Source organism: Cherax quadricarinatus, chromosome 56 (assembly GCF_038502225.1).
Source record: "Cherax quadricarinatus isolate ZL_2023a chromosome 56, ASM3850222v1, whole genome shotgun sequence".
Classification (NCBI taxonomy): Eukaryota; Metazoa; Arthropoda; class Malacostraca; order Decapoda; family Parastacidae; genus Cherax; species Cherax quadricarinatus.
The window spans coordinates 5690378-5717482 of record NC_091347.1 but is presented as its reverse complement, the minus strand read 5'-3'; the positions used below and the strand labels follow the sequence as shown (position 1 = coordinate 5717482).

General features: G+C 40.3%; 1 protein-coding gene across 5 annotated transcripts in view; it reads left to right on the top strand.

The window, feature by feature from the left end:
* Rad17 (Rad17 checkpoint clamp loader component) overlaps nucleotides 1-27105 on the top strand; it is a gene marked incomplete at its 3' end in the record, with an annotated part of 202403 nt that overhangs the window by 80030 nt on the left and 95268 nt on the right. For 4 of the 5 annotated variants that reach the window (XM_070097049.1, XM_070097045.1, XM_070097046.1 and 1 more), the window contains 2 exon segments: nucleotides 9277-9405; nucleotides 25490-25674. In XM_070097049.1, coding sequence (XP_069953150.1) covers nucleotides 9277-9405; nucleotides 25490-25674 — 314 coding nt within the window. 5 annotated transcript variants of the gene reach the window in all.

The following is a 27105-nucleotide window of genomic DNA, read 5'->3' as shown; positions in this document are numbered from 1 at the left end:
CGAATGTATCCTTAGATGTGCGCACACTGGCTGGCTTGTAAACACTGGCACACATGGTGCAGTTCAGGCCACATGTGGACACGTCTCGTATGAATCGCATTGAATGTCGGGTTTTCCATCGAATATCGAGGCAAAATTTTTGCGTTAAAATGCATCGAATGTCGGATTTATAGAATGTCGATGCCATCGAATGTCGGGGGTCCACTGTACTTGCAACATCTTCCACATTGCTCCCCTATCCACTCTATCATATTTTATTTATTATTATCACACTGGCCGATTCCCACCAAGGCAGGGTGGCCCGAAAAAGAAAAACTTTCGCCATCATTCACTCCATCACTGTCTTGCCAGAAGGGTGCTTTACACTACAGTTTTTAAACTGCAACATTAACACCCCTCCTTCAGAGTGCAGGCACTGTACTTCCCATCTCCAGGACTCAAGTCCGGCCTGCCGGTTTCCCTGAATCCCTTCATAAATGTTACTTTGCTCACACTCCAACAGCACGTCAAGTATTAAAAACCATTTGTCTCCATTCACTCCTATCAAACACGCTCACGCATGCCTGCTGGAAGTCCAAGCCCCTCGCACACAAAACCTCCTTTACCCCCTCCCTCCAACCCTTCCTAGGCCGACCCCTACCCCGCCTTCCTTCCACTACAGACTGATACACTCTTGAAGTTATTCTGTTTCGCTCCATTCTCTCTACATGTCCGAACCACCTCAACAACCCTTCCTCAGCCCTCTGGACAACAGTTTTGGTAATCCCGCACCTCCTCCTAACTTCCAAACTACGAATTCTCTGCATTATATTCACACCACACATTGCCCTCAGACATGACATCTCCACTGCCTCCAGCCTTCTCCTCGCTGCAACATTCATCACCCATGCTTCACACCCATATAAGAGCGTTGGTAAAACTATACTCTCATACATTCCCCTCTTTGCCTCCAAGGACAAAGTTCTCTGTCTCCACAGACTCCTAAGTGCACCACTCACTCTTTTTCCCTCATCAATTCTATGATTCACCTCATCTTTCATAGACCCATCCGCTGACACGTCCACTCCCAAATATCTGAATATGTTCACCTCCTCCATACTCTCTCCCTCCAATCTGATATTCAATCTTTCATCACCTAATCTTTTTGTTATCCTCATAACCTTACTCTTTCCTGTATTCACCTTTAATTTTCTTCTTTTGCACACCCTACCAAATTCATCCACCAATCTCTGCAGCTTCTCTTCAGAATCTCCCAAGAGCACAGTGTCATCAGCAAAGAGCAGCTGTGACAACTCCCACCCTGTGTGTGATTCTTTATCTTTTAACTCCACGCCTCTTGCCAAGACCCTCGCATTTACTTCTCTTACAACCCCATCTATAAATATATTAAACAACCACGGTGACATCACACATCCTTGTCTAAGGCCTACTTTTACTGGGAAAAAATTTCCCTCTTTTCTACATACTCTAACTTGAGCCTCACTATCCTCGTAAAAACTCTTCACTGCTTTCAGTAACCTACCTCCTACACCATACACTTGCAACATCTGCCACATTGCCCCCCTATCCACCCTGTCATACGCCTATCATATGCCTTTTCTAAATCCATAAATGCAATGAAAACTTTCCTACCTTTATCTAAATACTGTTCACATATATGCTTCAATGTAAACACTTGATCTACACATCCCCTACCCACTCTAAAACCTCCTTCCTCATCCGCAATCTGTGTTGCCTCTAATTCTTTCAATAATAACCCTACCATACACTTTTCCTGGTATACTCTGTAAACTTATTCCTCTATAATTTTTACAATCTCTTTTGTCCCCCTTTCCTTTATATAAAGGAATTATACATGTTCTCTGCCAATCCCTAGGTACCTTCCCCTCTTTCATACATTTATTAAACAAAAATACCAACCACTCCAACACTCTCCTCCCCTGCTTTTAACATTTCTGTCATGATCCTGTCAGTTCCACCTGCTTTACCTCCTTTCAATCTACGTAATGCCTCACGCACCTCCCCTCCCCACACTTGCATCCTGCTCTTCTTCACTCCTAAAAGATGGTATACCTTTCTGGCCAGTGCATGAAACTACTGCCTCCCGTTCTTCGTCGACATTTAAAAGCTCCTCAAAATATTCCTGCCGTCTACCCAATACCTCCATCTCCCCATCTACTAACTCCCCTACTCTGTTTTTAACTGACAAATCCATTCGTTCCCTAGGTTTTTGTAACTTGACATTAGCGCAATAATACAGCATAATCCCCTGCATCACAAGACTGAGCTCAAGGCAATTGACAATGGCTTCAAACCAACCTTATCTTTTATGGACAATGTACTGTGTATGTGCGTTACACAATGAAAAGCATTTCTTTTATTCGTTGGAACCATGGCTAGGGCTAAAAGTAAGCAGGTTATAACAATAAATGGAGAAAAAGAAATTTGAAGGCCTTATGCAGCAAGTAACACCACCAAACAGTACCAGTAGGTTGGTGTGGCAACCTTGGAAATTTAAAATTATGCTAACCGATATTAGTGCCGAATAATTGACGGAACCGGATGTCTGATTGCCGGATTTGTGATGGCGGACCTATATCTTAGTTACCCATTTATCCTAACCCTCCCCCAACACACACACACAAAATCAGTACAGTAGTGCATAAGTTTTCTTTCTCCTGGCAACCATGGTGTTTTCTGAGAGATTAGCTGGCAGATGACTGGAACCTCAGTAGTGTACTTGTAAAAAACACAATTCTAATATTATCTACATTTCTTGACAGAATTGTACCATACTTAAACCAAGTAAACATATACCAAAAATGAATGCATTTGAAAAAGAAATAAGCAAGTAAAGTAATACAGTACTGTAACTCAATACATGTATATGGGAGGCATTGTGAGGGAAGTGTGGCAAGACCTGACAACTATGGCTTTAGTCACCAGCAAAATTATAAGATTGCATGGTCTGTAGGTGGTGGGTTGGTACCACTGTCCTCTCAAGCAAGTGTAAAATTGGAACCTCTTAATTTTTTGCACTCTGTCAGGATTACTGATCGTTTCTGTCTCATGATCATTTAAGATGAGTAGTAAATCTTAAGTACTGTTTTGTACATTCACTATGCCCATACATTTATTTTCCTATATGCTTCTTAATAGTTGAAAATTAGACACATGTGCAACATCCGCTGGATGACATTTCGTCATCCAGCGGCTTTATCAATACAAATTCTAGGACATAATTTGAAGACAGTAGAACTGTATACAAAAGATGAGGTAATCAGCCCCTCAGCCTTGGAGTTGGTGTGAAGAGTACTGTAGTTGTGAAGAATCTTGAACACAAGCAAGAAGGCTGGCGCTTACATACTGGCATCAGGCGAAAAGGGGACGGGTAGCAGACGAAGGCATTGTCACTGGTAGGTGGGATTCCTCAGTGGAAGTAGGTCATACCCAAGGGACAGGTTAGAAGAAGTGAAGAAGGTTGTGGAGATGTCCTTTGAACCAAGATTCCATAATGTTGCAATGTCTGACAGGTTGTACATGAATGAGGAGGTGAATGGGTGCCCTACCTCCTCTCTCATCATTAACTGCTAAGTTGATGATATAAGTGAAAAGTGGCAGCAGCTGTAAGGTGACTTACTCATACATCTTTTCTCATTTTGTTAGACATTAGGTATGGGTATCCCAGATTTTGGGTGCAGACAATTGCATCTTTTTTAACACGTCAGCTGTTTTTCACTGGGGCAGGGTGACCCGAAAAAAGAAATAAAAAGACATTCATCATCATTCATACATAATCACTGTCTTTGCAGAGGCGCTCAGATACAACAGTTTAGATGTCGCTCTAAACAGCCAATATCCTAAACCCCTCCTTTAAAGTGCAGTCATTGTACTTTCCCATTTCCAGGACTCGAGTCCGGCTAACCAGTTTCCCTGAATCCCTTCACAAAAATATCCTGCTCACACTCCAACAGCTCATCAGGTCCCAAAAACCACTCTTCTCCATTCACTTCTATCTGACATGCTCACACACACTAACTGCTTGAATCCAAGCCCCTTGCACACAAAACCACCTATACTCCCTCCATCCCTGCAACCTTTCCTAGGATGACCCCTACACCACCTTCCTTCCCTTACAGATTTATATGCTCTCCAAGTCATTCTACTTCCATCCTCTCTAAATGACCAAACCACCTCAACAACCCCTCTTCAGCCTTCTGACTAATACTTTTAGTAACTCCACATCACCACCTAATTTAAACTATGAATTCGCTGCATTATATTCACACCACACATTGCCCTTAGACATGACATCTCCACTACCTCCAGCCTCCTCCTTGCTGCAGCATTTACAACCCATGCTTCACACCCATATAAGAGTGTTGGTACCACTATACTCTCATACATTTCCTTCTTTGCTTTCATGGAAAACTTTGTCTCCATAGATACCTCAAAACACCAAACAATGGTTTGGAAGTATGATGTGTCCTCTGGAATATATTAATATCGTAACTCAAGGGATCACTGTTTTTATTTTAGGTGTTTCTGTACAAACTTTTGTACAGATTTAACTTCAGTCAACTTCTGTCTTACTAATTAATTCATGTGTATTTGGAAACAGCTTTTCTAACCTCTTTGATGCTGGAGTATAAAACCAGGAAAATTTGTCTCAGAGTAATCCACTCGACACTCGGGGGTGAGGCATCTGCTGTGTTCCCTTCAAGGGCAGTCATTACCTTGAGGCTAGTGAAAGGTTCTTGATAAAGGGAATGGAGTTACTTTCCCTTTCTTAAGATTAAACCTGATTGTCTCCAAGCCCCCAGGTACCATATGACCCATTGGGATTTAGCTCCAACCCATGATTATTATTTTTTATTATTATTATTAACACACTGGCCGATTCCCACCAAGGCAGGGTGGCCCGAAAAAGAAAAACTTTCACCATCATTCACTCCATCACTGTCTTGCCAGAAGGGTGCTTTACACTACAGTTTTTAAACTGCAACATTAACACCCCTCCTTCAGAGTGCAGGCACTGTACTTCCCATCTCCAGGACTCAAGTCCGGCCTGCCAGTTTCCCTGAATCCCTTCATATATGTTACTTTGCTCACACTCCAACAGCACGTCAAGTATTAAAAACCATTTGTCTCCATTCACTCCTATCAGACACGCTCACGCATGCCCGCTGGAAGTCCAAGCCCCTAGCACACAAAACCTCCTTTACCCCCTCCCTCCAACCTTTCCTAGGCCGACCCCTACCCCGCCTTCCTTCCACTACAGACTGATACACTCTTGAAGTCATTCTGTTTCGCTCCATTCTCTCTACATGTCCGAACCACCTCAACAACCCTTCCTCAGCCCTCTGGACAACAGTTTTGGCAATCCCGCACCTCCTCCTAACTTCCAAACTACGAATTCTCTGCATTATATTCACTCCACACATTGCCCTCAGACATGACATCTCCACTGCCTTCGGCTTTCTCCTCGCTGCAACATTCATCACCCATGCTTCACACCCATATAAGAGCGTTGGTAAAACTATTCTCTCATACATTCTCCTCTTTCCCTCCAAGGACAAAGTTCTTTGTCTCCACAGACTCCTAAGTGCACCACTCCCCCTTTTCCCCTCATCCGTTCTATGATTCACCTCATCTTTCATAGACCCATCCGCTGACACGTCCACTCCCAAATATCTGAATACATTCACCTCCTCCATACTCTCTCCCTCCAGTCTGATATCCAATCTTTCATCACCTAATCATTTTGTTATCCTCATAACCTTACTCTTTCCTGTATTCACTTTCAATTTTCTTCTTTTACGTACCCTACCAAATTCATCCACCAACCTTTGCAACTTCTCTTCAGAATCTCCCAAGAGCACAGTGTCATCAGCAAAGAGCAACTGTTACAACTCCCACTTTGTGTGATTCTTTATCTTTTGACTCCACGCCTCTTGCCAAGACCCTCGCATTTACTTCTCTTACAACCCCATCTATAAATATATTAAACAACCATGGTGACATCACATATCCTTGTCTAAGGCCTACTTTTACTGGGAAGTAATCTCCCTCTTTCCTACATACTCTAACTTCAGCCTCACTATCCTCGTAAAAACTCTTCACTGCTTTCAGTAACCTGCCTCCTATACCATACACCTGCAACATCTGCCACATTGCCCCCCTATCCACCCTGTCATACGCCTTTTCCAAATCCATAAATGCCACAAAAACCTCTTTGGCCTTATCTAAATGTGTTTCACTGTAAACACCTGGTCCACACACCCCCTACCTTTCCTAAAGCCTCCTTGTTCATCTGCTATCCTATTCTCTGTCTTACTCTTAATTCTTTTCATAATAACTCTACCATACACTTTACCAGGTATACTGAACAGACTTATCCCCCTATAATTTTTGCACTCTCTTTTGTCCCCTTTGCCTTTATACAAAGGAACTATGCATGCTCTCTGCCAATCCCTAGGTACCTTACCCTTTTCCATGCATTTATTAAATAATAGCACCAACCACTCCAAAACTATATCCCCACCTGCTTTTAACATTTCTGTCTTTATCCCATCAATCCCAGCTGCCTTACCCCCTTTCATTTTACCTACTGCCTCACGAACTTCCCCCACACTCACAACTGGCTCTTCCTCACTCCTACAAGATATTATTCCTTCTTGCCCTATACACGAAATCACAGCTTCCCTATCTTCATCAACATTTAACATTTCCTCAAAATATTCCCCCCATCTTCCCAATACCTCTAACTCTCCATTTAATAACTCTCCTCTCCTATTTTTAACTGACAAATCCATTTGTTCTCTAGGCTTCCTTAGCTTGTTAATCTCACTCCAAAACTTTTTCTTATTTTCAACAAAATTTGTTGATAACATTTCACCCACTCTCTCATTTGCTCTCTTTTTACATTGTTCACCACTCTCTTAACCTCTCTCTTTTTCTCCATATACTCTTCCCTCCTTGCATCACTTCTACTTTGTAAAAACTTCTCATATGCTAACTTTTTCTCCTTTACTACTCTCTTTACATCATCATTCCACCAATCGCTCCTCTTCCCTCCCTCACCCATTTTCCTGTTACCGCAAACTTCTGCTGAACACTCTAACACTACATTTTTAAACCTACCCCATACCTCTTCGACCCCATTGCTTATGCTCTCATTAGCCCATCTGTCCTCCAATAGCTGTTTATATCTTACCCTAACTGCCTCCTCTTTTACTTTATAAACCTTCACCTCTCTGTGGAAAAAGACACTTATGTACAGTTCAGGACATTTATTAAAGGAAACGTTTCGCCACGAGTGGCTTCTTCAGTCCTAATACAGAGAAAACTAAGAAAACATTTATATATATAGTGGCAGGAGTCAGGTGAGGTGACGCGTGGGTAGAGGTGGTGGTAGTAGTAGTAGTAGTAGTAGTAGTAGTAGTAGTGGTAGTAGTAGTAGTAGTAGTAGTAGTAGTAGTAGTACTGGAACTAAGGAGGTAAGGCAAGAGAGGGACCTGCTGGCATCAAGTAACACCAGTTCCCAGGATGGGTAATATCCTCTTGCTTAGTAATTTTGAAATACTGTAACTACCGGATTTTTGCTTTATAGTGTTACTGACAGAAATTAGTGCAGCTTCAATGCATTTTCTCCGTCTGTCCTGAACTGTACATAAGTGTCTTTTTCCACATCTTGTCGGTATCACCATACCATTTCCTCTCTTCACCTCTCTCTTCCCTGGTGCTTCAATTCTCCTTGTATCCCATCTACCTTTTACTCTGTGTAGCTACAACTAAAAAGTGATCTGATATATCTGTGGCCCCTCTATAAACATGTACATCTTGAAGTCTACTCAACAGTCTTTTATCTACCAATACATAATCCAACAAACTACTGTCATTTTGCCCTACATCATATCTTGTATACTTATTTATCCTCTTTTTCTTAAAATATGTATTACCTATAACTAAACCCCTTTCTAATAATAATAATAATGCTTGTGATGTTATATTATTGTCCTAAGGGATGTGACATAGTAACCAGTGATCTTTTGCCACTAGATGGCACGGTAATCACTGGTCATTGTGCGTCAAGTAGAGCTTGTAAAACTTTTTTGTTAAGGCTGTATTATGTTCAAGAGTGTGGCTGTGTTTTATGCGGGTTATCAGATCCTACAAGGAATAGAAGTGAATCCATAGCATCCAAAGAAAATTGTTGTAATTCTATAGTAACTAATTTTAATTGTTCTGAAAGAATTATCTGTCAGAAAAGACAAAAATAATGAGGAAAGGGGCAGGAAGGACATAGCAGTTGTGACATGCTGGTAAGTGTAATACTGTGTACCTACAGTTATAATTAAAATTTTATCAAATATAGTGGTATCACAGGATTTTTTTTTTTTAATAATGATGTTTAGTATTTATACATCAAGTTATGTGGATATTAATGAGTTCTTATTCGTATAGGAAGTTCCTGGTCTTGTCTGGTCTGGGAATGAGGCTTGATGTGTTATTACTGTTTGTGATTAAAGTAATTACTAAAATCTTTTAATTTTGCATAATGGGAACAAATCATGCAATCACATTTTATAGATAAGCACACAAGATATGATTGTTATGTTTTGCTATTATTTCGTGTTACAACTTGCAAAGTTTTGACAAGTAGCAATATTCACATTGACTTTTATGCATAGTGACATTTTTACCATTCTAAAAATGTGAATTACTTGACTGGTTTATTAGAACACGAATGACAACTGAATTTCTTTTTTCTTGAAGTTTTTGCCAATTGTTGGTCAGATTTACTAACTTTCTTTTTTAACACGTCATCCGTCTCCCACCAAGGCAGGGTGACCCAAAAAAGAAAAACACTTTCACCATCATTCACACATAATCACTGTCTTTGCAGAGGCACCCAGTTATGGCAGTTTAGATGTCACTTCAAACAGCCAATATCCCAAACCCCTTCTTTAAAGTGCAGGCATTGTACTTCCCACTTACAAGACTTAAGTCTGGCTAACTGGTTTCCCTGAATCCCTTCACAAAATATTACCCTGATCACACTCTAACAGATTGTCAGGTCCCATAAACCATTAGTCTCCATTCAATCCCTAACACACTCACACATGTCTGCTGCATGTCTAGGCCCCTTGCACACAAAACCTCTTTTACCCCCTCCTTCCCTCCTTTCCTAGGATGACTCCTACCCCTCCTCCCCTGCACTACAGATTTATAATGTGTAAATATAAACAGTGCCTCTTTTTCTGTTTTCTACAGAAAATACAACATAAGAAACATTGGTGTTCCAGTTGTGTTCATAGTTACTGACTCCACCCATCAGCAGAGCAGCCTCAAACATCTCTTCCCTCCAGATGTGCAGCAAGAACTCTCCATGGTTAATATAGCGTATGGCTACCTTGTGCTTTATCCTTTATATTTTTTATTTTGATCAGTTCTACAAGACAAAACATACTAAGTTGCCATATTTGCAAATAAACTACAGTAGGACCCCCGTATCTGTCAGTGATATGTTCCAAGTACCTACTGCGGATACCGAAACTGCAGATAGTAGCAGACCCTATATATAAGTCCTATATATCATCTTTCAGCAGGGTGGCCCAAAAAGAAAAACAAAAGTTTTTCTTTTTAACTTTAGTAATGTATACAAGAGAAGGGGTTACTAGCCCCTTGCTCCTGGCATGTTAGTCACCTCTTATGATGCACATGGCTTGCGGAGGAAGAATTCTGTTCCACTTCCCCATGGAGAAAGTCCTTTACATACCTATTATAAAGTTAAATTGATAAATTATGCACAATAATTGGCAAATTATCACTTTTTTACTGATGGGAAGCACTTCACAGCTTCTCTTAGGCTTTGAAGAACTGCCGGTATTATCAAAACGTTCTTGGACTGTAGCAAAAATAAATATATAGGGTTACCTAATCACCTAGTTGAAGTTCTCTCTCAAAGTACTGTACTCTGCTTGGGAGGCCATACACTGATCCCAGAGCCTCTGCCACTTCTTGAAATATTTCTGGAACTCTCTCTTTCCTAACAGCATCTAGCATGGCCTGCAATTTTCTTCCCTAACAGCATCTAGCATGGCCTGCAATTATGCTGGAACCTCCTCAGTGTCAAATGCTGCTCCTTAACCCTTTCAGGGTCCAAGGCCCAAATCTGGAGTCACGCACCAGTGTCCAAGAATTTTCAAAAAAAAAAATTTATTTTTCTTATGAAATCGTAGAGAATCTTTTTGTCAAGGTAATAAAACAAAAAGTATGAAATTTGGTGGAAAATTGACGAAATTATGCTCTCGCGAATTTTGATGTGTCAGCGATATTTACGAATCGGCGATTTTGCTGACTTTGACTCCCATTTTAGGCCAATTACATTATTCCAATCAACCAAATTCTTAGCTATTTCACTAGTATTACTTCTATTCTATCGATTGAGCACAAGAAATCGCCAAGTCAACTGTTTCAACTACAAAATAAAGTGATTGGAAATTGTTAATTTGGCCAATTTAACACAAAGTTCAAAATATTCCAATTTCAAAATAGGGTCCAGAATAAACAATGTAGGCATTCCTGGCACTAAACTAACATTTCCTCTGTTCATTAGTTATGTTTTGAGGCTTTACAAATAAATTACATTTTGATTTTTTATTCACATAATGAATTTTTATTCACACCAAAAAATAGAAGATTTACTGTTATGCAATACTGTAATAATTGTATAAATATCATCACCATATTTGTGAATGTATATTAGACCCACCAGCTGACGTGTATTAGACGTGTGAGGTCGTTTGTTTACTCTTGAATATCGGCAAAAATTTAACATTTCCGCTACTTTGAGCTCAGTTTCAAGCCATTTCCAGTGCTAAAACCAATCAAAATCATCTCTATTTCTGTAATATGTCTTCCATTCTATCAAATGAGACCAAGAAATCGCAAATACAAATATAAAAAACATACGAAAAAACACTGCAAAGTTGCTGTTTTAATCGAAAAATCATGATTTCATTTTTTTTTCTCTCATTATACACAGTGTGCTGCAGGATATGTTTTATGTGGTGCACACATACCACATAGATGTATTCTCTCATATCTAGGCCCAAATGTACCACTCACAGTTTATCAGAGTGAGCTGAGCTCATGGCGTAGATCTACGGTTTGGACACTCACCGTAAAGCCGTAGATCTACGGGACGGACCCTGAAAGGGTCAAGTGCCATTTTTATTTTTAGGAAGAGAAAAAAAGTCACAGGAGGAAAGATCTAGGGAGGATGTGAGATGACTTCCATGTAGTTTTTAGCCAGAAGATAGTGCTCTTTCTGGGCTTGAGTCAGTAAGCAGGGCACAAATTTTTCAGCCACTCGCCTAATGTTCAAATTTTCAGTCATTGCTTTGACATGATCCATAAGGAATTCCCATGACACTTGCAACGTTCTGGAAACTCTGATGATGATCTTCATGAATAACTTTCCTCACTTTCAACGTTGGCATCTGTTTTTGACGATGGACAACCAGAGCATTCGTCGTCCTCAACTGACATACATCCTTCAAAACAGTGTGTCTGACCCATCACCAAATGCTTGTTGAAGCATTTTGTGGGTTTCACTAGCCATTTTACCAAACTTGAAAGGGAATTTCACACACTCAGTGTTTCTTTTAAAGATGCCATTCTGCTACACAAAATATTGCAACACCACACTGACAACACAACAAAAAATTCTCGTGTAACCTCAGCGGAATGACCGACTGCACTAAAATTTGCCACACTACTTTTTCAAAGGAGTGTACTGCACCACCTGATCTACATGTCTGCTATATTTGATCTAGGAAGTGCACAAAAATTCAAGTCCGGGAACTTTTTGATAGCACCTTGTATACTCTAGTATAGCCTGACCGGTGTGCAAGTCGACACCTGACGTTATGCAAAAAGTTCATTTTTTTCATCTTTCTCTTGTATTGGTCTACCCTAGCTTTTGAGGGGAGGGTAAGTAATATATTGAGATTGACATTGTGATGTTCAGTGAAAAAAAATGCAGTATACTGTACCCTCCATATAATGGACTAATGGGGGGGGGGTGACTAGTAATGTCAAATGCAGTGGATAGAGAAAGGATTTTTTCACTGTAGTAGTAATAGTAATGGACAGTTCTGTAATAAACAGACTTTTTTCATTGTTTCTGAACCAATTGACCAGCAGAGTTTTCTTTGAATTTCCAAAATTTATATAGAGGTCTGTTATATGGAGGGTTTATGTATTTTGTTTGTCACTGTATCAAGGCAAGGTGTGCAGCTTGTTTTGCTCCATGTAAAAGCACAGGTTGTCTCCCAGTTTAATAAGAATAAAGGAGCACTGCAGTAAGTCTGCTGGCTCATGCTAGGCAAGTCTTTCATGACCCATTCTCACTCGTGTATTTGTCTAATTTATTTTCAAAATTGTGTAGTAGTAATACAGGTGCACATCCCTTTATCTGAAACCCTTGGGGCCTGTATTGTTTCGAATTTCAGACTTTTTCGAATTTCAGAATGATTCTCAACACCGCCACGTGGTGGCGTGACCCAGGACGGAGATGACTGACGACCACACTCCACAAAAAAACTTCAGTTTTCAGAACCTTTCGAATTTCAGAATTTCAGATAAAGGGATGTGGACCTGTAGTATGAAATACACCACCAGGTGGTAGAGTATTGTATCTAACTCAGTCTTTCATCACATGGTCTGGAAATTTTGGTCATATGGGGCTAAGGCACTGTGGGCTTTAAAAATAATGGTTCTCAAGATAGGAAGTACAATGTGGAAATGGTAAGATAGAAAATAAAATATACAGACAGTATCAGGGAATGCAGAATAAGAAAAACCTTGATTCTGAGACATTGAGCAATAATAAAAATAACAGTGGAAAGGCAAAATTGAATAGAGGTATGGATATTGAAATACTTTTACTCAGCATGCATGCATGCATGTGTATGTATATATATATTGTTTTACATGATGGTAGGATTGCTGGTGTCTTTTGTCTGTCTCATAAATATGCAAGATTACAGGTACGTCTTGCTACTTCTACTTACACGTAGGTCACACTACACATACATGTACATGTTTATTTATACACACTCATCTGAGTTTTCTTTGATTTTATCTTAATAGTTCTTGGTCTTATTACTTTTCCTTTTATATCCATGGGGAAGTGGAATAAGAATCTTTCCTCCGTAAGCCATGCGTGTTGTAAAAGTCAACTAAAATGCCGGGAACAATGGGCTAGTAACCCCTTTTCCTGTAAAGATTACTAAAAAGAATAAGAAGAAGAAGAAAATTGTCAAAGTGGGAAGTCTGAATGTGCGTGGATGTTGTGCGAATGATAAGAAAGAGATGATTGTGGATGTTATGAATGAGAAGAAACTGGATGTCCTGGCTTTAAGTGAAACAAAGCTGAAGGGGGTGGGAGAGTTTCAATGGAGAGGAATAAATGGGATTAGGTCAGGGGTTTCAAATAGAGTTAGAGCTAAAGAAGGAGTAGCAATAATGTTGAAGGATAAGCTATGGCAGGAAAAGAGGGACTACAAATGCATAAATTCAAAGATTATGTGGAGTAAAATAAAGATTGGATGTGAAAAGTGGGTTATAGTAAGCGTGTATGCACCTGGAGAAGAGAGAAGTGTAGAGGAGAGAGAGAGATTCTGGGAAATGTTGAGTGAATGCGTGGGGAGTTTTGAATCAAGTGTGAGAGTAATGGTGGTTGGGGATTTCAATGCTATTGTGGGTAAAAATGTTATGGAGGGAGTAGTAGGTAAATTTGGGGTGCCAGGGGTAAATGTAAATGGGGAGCCTTTAATTGAGCTATGTGTAGAAAGAAATTTGGTAATAAGTAATACATATTTTATGAAAAAGAGGATAAATAAATATACAAGGTTTGATGTAGCACGTAATGAAAGTAGTTTGTTAGATTATGTATTGGTGGATAAAAGGTTGATGGGTAGGCTCCAGGATGTACATGTTTATAGAGGGGCAACTGATATATCGGATCATTATTTAGTTGTAGCTACAGTTAGAGTAAGAGGTAGATGGGAAAAGAGGAAGGTGGCAACAACAAGTAAGAGGGAGGTGAAAGTGTATAAACTAAGGGAGGAGGAAGTTCGGGCGAGATATAAGCGACTATTGGCAGAAAGGTGGGCTAGTGCAAAGATGAGTAGTGGGGGGGATGAAGAGGGTTGGAATAGTTTTAAAAATGCAGTATTAGAATGTGGGGCAGAAGTTTGTGGTTATAGGAGGGTGGGGGCAGGAGGAAAGAGGAGTGATTGGTGGAATGATGAAGTAAAGGGTGTGATAAAAGAGAAAAAGGTAGCTTACGAGAGGTTTTTACAAAGCAGAAGTGTTATAAGAAGAGCAGAGTATATGGAGAGTAAAAGAAAGGTGAAGAGAGTGGTGAGAGAGTGCAAAAGGAGAGCAGATGAAAGAGTGGGAGAGGCACTGTCAAGAAATTTTAATGAAAATAAGAAAAAATTTTGGAGTGAGTTAAACAAGTTAAGAAAGCCTAGGGAAAGTATGGATTTGTCCGTTAAAAACAGAGTAGGGGAGTTAGTAGATGGGGAGAGGGAGGTATTAGGTAGATGGCGAGAATATTTTCAGGAACTTTTAAATGTTGAGGAAAAAGGGAGGCGGTAATTTCATGCACTGGCCAGGGAGGTATACCATCTTTTAGGAGTGAAGAAGAGCAGAATGTAAGTGTGGTGGAGATACGTGAGGCATTACGTAGAATGAAAGGGGGTAAAGCAGCTGGAACTGATGGGATCATGACAGAAATGTTAAAAGCAGGGGGGGATATAGTGTTGGAGTGGTTGGTACTTTTGTTTAATAAATGTATGAAAGAGGGGAAGGTACCTAGGGATTGGCGGAGAGCGTGTATAGTTCCTTTATATAAAGGGAAAGGGGACAAAAGAGATTGTAAAAATTATAGAGGAATAAGTTTACTGAGTATACCAGGAAAAGTATACGGTAGAGTTATAATTAAAAGAATTAGAGGTAAGACAGAATGTAGAATTGCGGATGAGCAAGGAGGCTTCAGAGTGGGTAGGGGATGTGTAGATCAAGTGTTTACATTGAAGCATATATGTGAACAGTATTTAGATAAAGGTAGGGAAGTTTTTATTGCATTTATGGATTTAGAAAAGGCATATGATAGAGTGGATAGAGGAGCAATGTGGCAGATGTTGCAAGTTTATGGAATAGGTGGTAAGTTACTAAATGCTGTAAAGAGCTTTTATGAGGATAGTGAGGCTCAGGTTAGGGTGTGTAGAAGAGAGGGAGACTACTTCCCGGTAAAAGTAGGTCTTAGACAGGGATGTGTAATGTCACCATGGTTGTTTAATATATTTATAGATGGGGTTGTAAAAGAAGTAAATGCTAGGGTGTTCGGGAGAGGGGTGGGATTAAATTATGGGGAATCAAATTCAAAATGGGAATTGACACAGTTACTTTTTGCTGATGATACTGTGCTTATGGGAGATTCTAAAGAAAAATTGCAAAGGTTAGTGGATGAGTTTGAGAATGTGTGTAAAGGTAGAAAGTTGAAAGTGAACATAGAAAAGAGTAAGGTGATGAGGGTATCAAATGATTTAGATAAAGAAAAATTGGATATCAAATTGGGGAGGAGGAGTATGGAAGAAGTGAATGTTTTCAGATACTTGGGAGTTGACGTGTCGGCGGATGGATTTATGAAGGATGAGGTTAATCATAGAATTGATGAGGGAAAAAAGGTGAGTGGTGCATTGAGGTATATGTGGAGTCAAAAAATGTTATCTATGGAGGCAAAGAAGGGAATGTATGAAAGTATAGTAGTACCAACACTCTTATATGGATGTGAAGCTTGGGTGGTAAATGCAGCAGCGAGGAGACGGTTGGAGGCAGTGGAGATGTCCTGTCTAAGGGCAATGTGTGGTGTAAATATTATGCAGAAAATTCGGAGTGTGGAAATTAGGAGAAGGTGTGGAGTTAATAAAAGCATTAGTCAGAGGGCAGAAGAGGGGTTGTTGAGGTGGTTTGGTCATTTAGAGAGAATGGATCAAAGTAGAATGACATGGAAAGCATATAAATCTATAGGGGAAGGAAAGAGGGGTAGGGGTCGTCCTCGAAAGGGTTGGAAAGAGGGGGTAAAGGAGGTTTTGTGGGCGAGGGGCTTGGACTTCCAGCAAGCGTGCATGAGCGTGTTAGATAGGAGTGAATGGAGACGAATGATACTTGGGACCTGACGATCTGTTGGAGTGTGAGCAGGGTAATATTTAGTGAAGGGATTCAGGGAAACCGGTTATTTTCTTATAGTCGGACTTGAGTCCTGGAAATGGGAAGTACAATGCCTGCACTTTAAAGGAGGGGTTTGGGATATTGGCAGTTTGGAGGGATATGTTGTGTATCTTTATACGTATATGCTTCTAAACTGTTGTATTCTGAGCACCTCTGCAAAAGCAGTGATAATGTGTGAGTGTGGTGAAAGTGTTGAATGATGATGAAAGTATTTTCTTTTTTTTACGATTTTCTTTCTTTTTTGGGTCACCCTGCCTCTGTGGGAGACGACCAACTTGTTGAAAAAAAAAAAAAAAAATAAAGGCTCAGAGTGAGGTGAATACTAGTGAGGTACCATTCTTTCTTTTTTGGGTCACCCTGCCTCGGTGGGAGACGACCAACTTGTTGGAAAAAAAAAAAAAAAAAAATATATATATATGCAGTGGACCCCCGGTTAACGATTTTAATCCGTGCAAGAGGGGTAATTGTTATGCGAAATAATCGCTATGTGAATGAATTTTCCCCATAAGAAATAATGGAAATCAAATTAATCCGTGCAAGACACCCAAAAGTATGAAAAAAAAAATTTTACCACATGAAATATACATTTTCCCACACACAAAGAGAAGGATACATGCACAATAGTAGAGTAGTACATGCACAGTATATATTGTGCATGTACTAGTCTTCTAAATGAAGAATAAATGACACTTACCTTTATTGAAGATGCAGCAATGACTGATGAGACACTGTGTCCTGGGAGTGCCTTTTCCTCCTGAGTACTGTAGGTCCTGTTTGGCATTTTCTTCCAGAACAGGCCTTATCACACTGTGTATGCCACTACGATTCTTAAATCTCTCAAACCAACCTTTGCTGGCTTTAAATTCACCAATATGAGCACTAGTTCCAGGCATTTTTTCCTGTTCACCTGGGTGTTAGTCGACTTGTGTGGGTTGCATCCTGGGAGACAAGATTAAGGACCCCAATGGAAATAAGTTAGACAGTCTTCGATGACACTGACTTTTTTGGGTTATCCTGGGTGGCAAATCCTCTGGGGTTAATTGTTTCTTGGTATTCTCAATAAGCCACACCAACAACGGTGCTACAGCAGCAGCAGCAGCAGCTGACAGTGCAGCAGCAGCAGCAGCTGACAGTGCAGCAGCAGCAGCAGCTGTACCACCAATAGTAGCGATGGTTGATTGGGGTTTATTATACAACCTGGCCAGCTCGGAGACATGCACTCCACTTTCATACTTATCAATGATCTTTTTCTTCATCTCTATTGTAATTCTCACCCTTATTGCTGTAGGGTTGGCACTAGAAGCTTTCTTGGGGCCCATGGTCACTTATTTTCCAGAAAAAGCACCGAAAACACTGTAATAATACGAAATATTCCGATTGTATGCTTGGATGTTACCGCGGAGGCTGGCTGGTAAACAATGCCACCGGTGGAACATGTGAGCGTGGCTCAGGCCGCACATTGGACGCGTCTCGGACGAAAATCGGTAAGCGGGTTTTTAAGCGGTATGTGAGGCAAAATTTTTGCAATTAAAGTAAGCGGTATGCGAAATAATCGCTATGTGATGCCATCGTTATGCGGGGGTCCACTGTATATATGTATATATATATATATATATTTTTTTTTTTTTTTTTTTTTTTGAGGTAGTAGGTTGGTAGACAGCAACCACCCAGGGAAGTACTACCGTCCTGCCAGATGACTGTGAAACAGAAACCTGTAACTGTTTTGCATGATGGTAGGATTGCTGGTTTCTTTTTCTGTCTCATAAACATGCTAGATAACAGGGATATCTTGCTACTCCTACTTAACACTTTGGTCACACTTCACAGACACGCACATGCATATATATATATACATACATCTAAGTTTTTCTCCTTTTTCTAAATAGCTCTTGTTCCTCTTTATTTCTTCTATTGTCCATGGGGAAGTGGAAAAGAATCTTTCCTCCGTAAGCCATGTGCGTCATATGAGGCGACTAAAATGCCGAGAGCAATGGGCTAGTAACCCCTTCTCCTGTAGACATTTACTAAAAAAGAGAAGAAGAAAAACTTTATAAAACTGGGATGCTTAAATGTGCGTGGATGTAGTGCGGATGACAAGAAACAGATGATTGCCGATGTTATGAATGAAAAGAAGTTGGATGTCCTGGCCCTAAGCGAAACAAAGCTGAAGGGGGTAGGGGAGTTTCGGTGGGGGGAAATAAATGGGATTAAATCTGGAGTATCTGAGAGAGTTAGAGCAAAGGAAGGGGTAGCAGTAATGTTGAATGATCAATTATGGAAGGAGAAAAGAGAATATGAATGTGTAAATTCAAGAATTATGTGGATTAAAGTAAAGGTTGGATGCGAGAAGTGGGTCATAATAAGCGTGTATGCACCTGGAGAAGAGAGGAATGCAGAGGAGAGAGAGAGATTTTGGGAGATGTTAAGTGAATGTATAGGAACCTTTGAACCAAGTGAGAGAGTAATTGTGGTAGGGGACCTGAATGCTAAAGTAGGAGAAACTTTTAGAGAGGGTGTGGTAGGTAAGTTTGGGGTACCAGGTGTAAATGATAATGGGAGCCCTTTGCTTGAACTTTGTATAGAAAGGGTTTAGTTATAGGTAATACATATTTTAAGAAAAAGACGATAAATAAGTATACAAGATATGATGTAGGGCGAAATGACAGTAGTTTGTTGGATTATGTATTGGTAGATAAAAGACTGTTGAGTAGACTTCAGGATGTACATGTTTATAGAGGGGCCACAGATATATCAGATCACTTTCTAGTTGTAGCTACACTGAGAGTAAAAGGTAGATGGGATACAAGGAGAATAGAAGCATCAGGGAAGAGAGAGGTGAAGGTTTATAAACTAAAAGAGGAGGCAGTTAGGGTAAGATATAAACAGCTATTGGAGGATAGATGGGCTAATGAGAGCATAGGCAATGGGGTCGAAGAGGTATGGGGTAGGTTTAGAAATGTAGTGTTAGTGTTCAGCAGAAGTTTGTGGTTACAGGAAAGTGGGTGCGGGAGGGAAGAGGAGCGATTGGTGGAATGATGATGTGAAGAGAGTAGTAAGGGAGAAAAAGTTAGCATATGAAGTTTTTACAAAGTAGAAGTGATGCAAGGAGGGAAGAGTATATGGAGAAAAAGAGAGAGGTTAAGAGAGTGGTGAAGCAATGTAAAAAGAGAGCAAATGAGAGAGTGGGTGAGATGTTATCAACAAATTTTGTTGAAAATAAGAAAAAGTTTTGGAGTGAGATTAACAAGTTAAGAAAGCCTAGAGAACAAATGGATTTATCAGTTAAAAATAGGAGAGGAGAGTTATTAAATGGAGAGTTAGAGGTATTGGGAAGATGGAGGGAATATTTTGAGGAATTGTTAAATGTTGATGAAGATAGGGAAGCTGTGATTTCGTGTATAGGGCAAGGAGGAACGACATCTTGTAGGAGTGAGGAAGAGCCAGTTGTGAGTGTGGGGGAAGTTCGTGAGGCAGTAGGTAAAATGAAAGGGGGTAAGGCAGCCGGGATTGATGGGATAAAGATAGAAATGTTAAAAGCAGGTGGGGATATAGTTTTGGAGTGGTTGGTGCAATTATTTAATAAATGTATGGAAGAGGGTAAGGTACCTAGGGATTGGCAGAGAGCATGCATAGTTCCTTTGTATAAAGGCAAAGGGGATAAAAGAGAGTGCAAAAAATATAGGGGGATAAGTCTGCTGAGTATACCTGGTAAAGTGTATGGTAGAGTTATTATTGAAAGAATTAAGAGTAAGACGGAGAATAGGATAGCAGATGAGCAAGGAGGCTTTAGGAAAGGTAGGGGGTGTGTGGACCAGGTGTTTACAGTGAAACATATAAGTGAACAGTATTTAGATAAGGCTAAAGAGGTCTTTGTGGCATTTATGGATTTGGAAAAGGCATATGACAGGGTGGATAGGGGGGCAATGTGGCAGATGTTGCAGGTGTATGGTGTAGGAGGTAGGTTACTGAAAGCAGTGAAGAGTTTTTACAAGGATAGTGAGGCTCAAGTTAGAGTATGTAGGAAAGAGGGAAATTATTTCCCAGTAAAAGTGGGCCTTAGACAGGTATGTGTGATGTCACCGTGGTTGTTTAATATATTTATAGATGGGGTTGTAAGAGAAGTAAATGCGAGGGTCTTGGCAAGAGGCGTGGAGTTAAAAGATAAAGAATCACACATAAAGTGGGAGTTGTCACAGTTGCTCTTTGCTGATGACACTGTGCTCTTGGGAGATTCTGAAGAGAAGTTGCAGAGATTGGTGGATGAATTTGGTAGGGTGTGCAAAAGAAGAAAATTGAAAGTGAATACAGGAAAGAGTAAGGTTATGAGGATAACAAAAAGATTAGGTGATGAAAGATTGGATATCAGATTGGAGGGAGAGAGTATGGAGGAGGTGAATGTATTCAGATATTTGGGAGTGGACGTGTCAGCGGATGGGTCTATGAAAGATGAGGTGAATCATAGAATTGATGAGGGGAAAAGGGTGAGTGGTGCACTTTGGAGTCTGTGGAGACAAAGAACTTTGTCCTTGGAGGCAAAGAGGGGAATGTATGAGAGTATAGTTTTACCAACACTCTTATATGGGTGTGAAGCATGGGTGATGAATGTTGCAGCGAGGAGAAGGCTGGAGGCAGTGGAGATGTCATGTCTGAGAGCAATGTGTGGTGTGAATATAATGCAGAGAATTCGTAGTTTGGAAGTTAGGAGGAGGTGCGGGATTACCAAAACTGTTGTCCAGAGGGCTGAGGAAGGGTTGTTGAGGTGGTTCGGACATGTGGAGAGAATGGAGCGAAACAGAATAACTTCAAGAGTGTATCAGTCTGTAGTGGAAGGAAGGCGGGGTAGGGGTCGGCCTAGGAAAGGTTGGAGGGAGGGGGTAAAGGAGGTTTTGTGTGCGAGGGGCTTGGACTTCCAGCAGGCATGCGTGAGTGTGTTTGATAGGAGTGAATGGAGACAAATGGTTTTTAATACTTGACGTGCTGTTGGAGTGTGAGCAAAGTAACATTTATGAAGGGGTTCAGGGAAACCGGCAGGCCGGACTTGAGTCCTGGAGATGGGAAGTACAGTGCCTGCACTCTGAAGGAGGGGTGTTAATGTTGCAGTTTAAAAACTGTAGTGTAAAGCACCCTTCTGGCAAGACAGTGATGGAGTGAATGATGGTGAAAGTTTTTCTTTTTTGGGCCACCCTGCCTTGGTGGGAATCGGCCAGTGTGATAATAAAAAAAATAAATAATATATATATATATACATACATGCATACATACACACACACACAACTGTAGTTACAGAGCTAGGACCCCTCAAAGGAAGTTCCTTGATGCTGGCAAAGGGCTCTTGATCTAGAGAATTGGATCTTTGCTCCAGTTTCCTGAATTTAGCCTAGATGCCTTCCACCCCCTTTCCCACAGGCTCTGTATAATCCTTATGGATTTAGCACTTCCCCATAATAGCTTGGTGGCTAAAGCTCTCACTTCACACAGCGAGGGTTCGGGTTCGATTCCTGGCGAGGGTGGAAACATTGAGCGTGTTTCCTTACACTGGTTGTCTATGTTCATCATCAGTAAAATGGATACCTGGGTGTTAGTCAACTGGTGTGGATCACATCCAGGGACAAAACTGACCTAATTTGCCTGAAATCCTCTGAGAGCATAACAAGCGGCTTTCTATATAGTAGTACAGTGAACTCTCAGTTATTGGCCGGTTTTTCGGCTTCCGGTTATCAGCCGTTATTTCGCCTATCGGCCGGCGACACTCGCGTTCCTGAGTCAGTGTAGCTGTGTTGCTGGCCGAGTGAGGAAAGTTCTGCTCATTCATCCAAACATTTCGCTATAAATCAGTGTTTTTCTTTGTTATTTATTAAGTGCAACTGCGAAATAAGCATGACCCAAAAGAAAGTTCCTAGTAGAGTTCCTGTGGTAAAGTGAGAAACACGATGGAATTTAACCCTTTGACTGTTTTGGTCGTATATATACATCTTATGAGGTACCGTGTTTGACGTATATACACTCATAAATTCTAGCGGCTTCAAATCAAGCAGGAGAAAGCTGGTAGGCCCACATGTGAGAGAATAGGTTTGTGTGGTCAGTGTGCACCATATGAAAAAAATCCTGGAGCATGCAGTACATAATGAGAAAAAAAAACTGACCGTTTTTTTTTTTTAATTAAAATGCCGACTTTGTGGTCTATTTTCATATAGTATTTATGGTTCTATTCTCGTTTTCTTGGTCTCATTTGATAGAATGGAAAACATATTATAGAAATAGAGGTGATTTTGATTGGTTTTACTATGAAAAGAACCTGGAAATGGAGCTCAAACTAGGGAAAATGTTTGATTTTTGCCGATGTTCAAAAGTAAACAAATGTCATTGTCCAATAAATGTCCAACTAGCCATTCTAATATGCAGTCATGAATGGGTTGACATTATTTGTACAATTATTGCAGTATTGCAGTAGTCTGCATAACAGTAAATCTTCTATTTTTTGTTTGAATAAAAATTCGAAGTAGAAAGCAGGCATAATATCAGAGGGGCCTGGAGACATGACTGATGAACAAAGAAAATGCTATTTTAGAGCCAGGAATGTCTGCATTGTTCATTCTGTACCTTATTTTGAAATTGTCATATTTTTTAATTGTCGTGAAATTGATCAAATTGTAAATTTCTGACCACATTATTGGGTAGTTGAAATTGGTAAATGGGCATTTTTTTTTTTTTTTTTAAATTTTGCGACACCAGGAGACACCTCAGGATTGGGGGCTGAGACAGTCAAGGGGTTAAGTGAGAAGTGATTGAAAAATTTGAGTGGTATGCGAGTGTATGGGAAAAACAAATCTATCATCACTTCCATCCTGGCAAAGAAAGAACAATTCAAGGAAGCTGATGTTACGAAAGGAATAAATGTGATAACGAAACAAAGGTCACCAATAATGGAAGATATGGAAAAGTTATTGTTTTGAATCAGGGAAAAACAACTAGCGGGAGATAGTGTTGTGGAGTCGATGATTTGTGAGAAGGCAAAAGTTATATGCGGATCATGTAAATAAAATGCCTGGAACAAGTGCTGCTGTTAGTGAATTTAGGGCCAGCAAAGGCTGGTTTGAGAGATTTAAGAAGTGTAGTGGCATACACAGTGTGGTAAAACATGGAGAGGCTGCAAGTTCTGATAAATGTGTGGCTGAAAAATTTGTGCAAGATTTAAAGGGGTATGTAGAGGCTAAAGGATTCCTTCCCCAACAAGTGTTAAGTTGTGACGAAACAGGCCTGTTTTGGAAGAAAATGCCAAAGAGGACCTACATTATGCAGGAGGAAAAAGCCCTGCCTTGACACAAGCCTATGAAAGACAGGCTTACTCTTTTGTTCTGTGCTAATGCTACTGGGGATTTCAAAGTGAAGCCCTTACTGGTGTGTCACTGAAAATCCCAGTGTGTTCAAGAAACACAATGTTTTCAAGAGTCAATTGTGTGTCATGTGGAGGGCTAACAATAATGCATGGATCACAAGGCAAATTTTCATAGTGGGTGAATGATGTGTTTGGCCCGAGTGTGAAAAAATACCTCCTGAAACATAAATTGCCACTCGAGTGCCTCCTGGTACTGGACAGTGCTCCTGCTCATCCTCCAAACTTGGGAGACCTATTGTCTGTGGAAATCTGTTTCATCACACTGAAGTTCTTGCCTGCTAACACCACTGCTCTCATCCAGCCCATGGACCAACAGGTCATTTCTAACTTTAAAAACTAGACACCAAAGCAGTGTTTCAAAGGTGCTCTGAAGTGACCTCGGACACAGATTTGACCCTAAGAGTTTTGGAGGAATCACTTCAATATCCTCCATTGCATAAGCCTTATAGGTAAGGCTTGGGAGGGAGTGACTTCCAGGACTTTGACCTTCTTGGAGAAAATTGTGGTCAAAATGTGTCCCTACACCTGTTGTGGAATTCATTGTATCTCTGGGCAAGTCCATGGGGTTGGAGGTTAGTGATGAGGATGTGGAAGAGTTGGTGGAGGACCGCAGGGAAGAGCTAACCACTGAAGAGCTGCAAGAGTTTCATCTGGAACAGTAACAGACCATAGCTCAGGACCTTGCTTCAGAGGAAGAGGGAGTGAAGGAGGTGCCTTCTTCAGAGATTAAGGAGATTTGTGCAATGTGGACTAGGGTGCAAGCTTTTGCTGAGAAATATCACCCTGATCAAGCTGAAACAAGTTACATCTGGAACAGGTTCAGTGACAACCTTGTCCCACTTCAGGGAAATCTTAGAGAGACCAGAAAGAGAGCTCTCTGGACAGATATTTTGTGCGACAGCGGTCCAGTGACTCTCAAGCTGGTCTTAGTGGCATTAAAAGACAAAGAAGGGAACTAACCCCAGATAGGGCTTTGATACCTGAAGTCCTTGTGGAGGGGGATTCCCCTTCCAAACAATAAACTCTCCTCCTCGCTATCTTCCATAAAGGTATGTAATACTGATTTAATTGTTCATGTATTTATTTTATTTAGTTCTCATTGTTTGTGTATGTAAAACTATAATTAATCTCTAAAAAATACATTTTTTTTTTTTGTGAATATTTTTGGGTGTCTGGAACGGATTAATTGTATTTACATTAATTCTTATGGGAATAATTATTTCGGTTATCGACCATTTCAGTTTAAGGCCGGCTTTCTGGAATGGATTACGGCTGATAACCAAGGGTCCACTGTATGTCATTCATGTCAGCTAGGCTTGTATACCTTGTACATGTATTTTTAGAAATAAAGATATTATTATTATTATTGTTATTATTATTATTATTATTATTATTATTAATTAAATAATTTCAAGTGCAGGAAGTATATTATTACAACCAAAACATAGTTTAATTTGAATAATTGAGACACGCCTACCAAATGCTACATACAAGGTTTTAAATTATTTCACTGATAAAGAGATGGAGTAGCTCTTCTCTCAGAAAAAACTTATTGCATCAAAATTTTTATATTGAAGGAGCTGACACTGAATGTATTTGGCAAGTTTTGAAGGAACTACAAGGTTTTTTAAGGTTAAGTAATGACCTAAACCTGGGAAGCAACCAAGGGAGACAGCTTTTAAAAAGTGGACACTGGGAGCAATATTAATTTCAGGGGTCTGCACAGTGAAAGGGTAAATGTGCACATTTATAGTTTGTTCTCACTTTAGAAATCTTTTTTAGGTTCAACCCTATAGCAAGTGGATTACTGGTGAAGGCATTGAGTCGCATATTGAGTATAGAGAGTGCTTCTGAGGGAAGAAAGATGCAGCCACTCCCTACCCGTGAGACACTCCAGATATTAGCAGAAACATCCGGCGGTGATATACGAAGTGCAGTCAATGCTCTTCAATTTGCAACTAAAAAAAGTTAGTAGTATTCCCTGTTTTAACATTCACACCCTAACCTTTTCTTCACGCTTCATAATAACTCCATACGGTTTTCACAGCTTTGCAACACCTAATATGGCCACCCTTTTGTACAAGTGTTCTGAAGCCATAAATGTAGCAAATAGGTACTTTAATATGACTAAGTTTTTTTATTATTATTATTAACACATCAGCCATTTCCCACTGAGGCATTGTGACCTGAAAAAGAAGAAACACTTTCATCATCACTCACTCCATCACTGTCTTGTCAGAGTTATGCCAACACTTCAGTTCAGAAACTGCAGCATATCTCCACCCCTCCTTCAGAGTGCAGGCACTGTACTTTCCACCTCCAGGACTCGAATCTGGCTAACCAGTTTCCCTGAATCCTTTTATAAATGTTACTTCCTCGCAGTCCAACAGCACATCAAGTCTTAAAAACTAAGTATTTTATTTTTGTCAATTCATTAATCATTTAGCATCTTAGCACTAAGCAGAAATCTGAAAAAAATTATGACCTTTGTCTAAGTGACTTGCATGTCTCATACTGACCTCCCCAGGTCCTGGAGTATATCTGGAAGGTGTTCTGAGGGTCAACACCCCCATGGCCGGGTTCATGACAGGCCTCACAGTGGATCAGGCCTGCAGCCATTCCCAGGGCCTGCCTTTGTCAGACAGATTGTACTCATATCTCTAAGGACTGTATAAACATAGTTCGTTGGACACTGTTACACTTACCAGAATGTCTTTGATGACACCTGATTCCTGGGTTTAGTCCAAGATCAGTGTTATGGCACACCTGATCACTGAAGAGCAGGACTTCACACAAATGCAAAGTATGGCACATTGATGATGATATTTGGACAAACTTTTACACTCTGTGGCTGCATGTAAGCCCTTCACCACCATACCTGATTAAATCCCTACTTGCCTTGTATAAATTATGGATTGCAATTTACTTAATGAACAAGACAAGGAAAGAGGACTTTGCCTATGCCCTAGTTGTTATACCTGGGGTTAATTGGTATCTGGGCATGTGATTACTTCTGGACAGGATTCTAATTAAATTGTGTCCTGCTTACTAATCAGAGCAGTTGTGGTGTCCAAATATCATAATATCATTACAGCTGACACTCGCTACGTTAGATGTTCTTGTAACACAATAACAAGAGTGACATAAGAGATGTAGCTTCTGGCTAAGTCCTGAAATCACCATCAGATGAGTCTTATGTTTACTTAACATCCCAAAGCAACTACAGTGATTAGAATATTTTAATATTTTTGAGTTTTGACAAATTGGTAAGCTTTAAAACAATTTGGTTTGCTTTTTCTTGGAGGGAGGGGAGGGTCTAATGACCATAAGCCTATTTTTCCCACACGTTCTTCAGGCGCCTAAAGCAACTGATCATGCTTTACCATGAGTTGTATTAG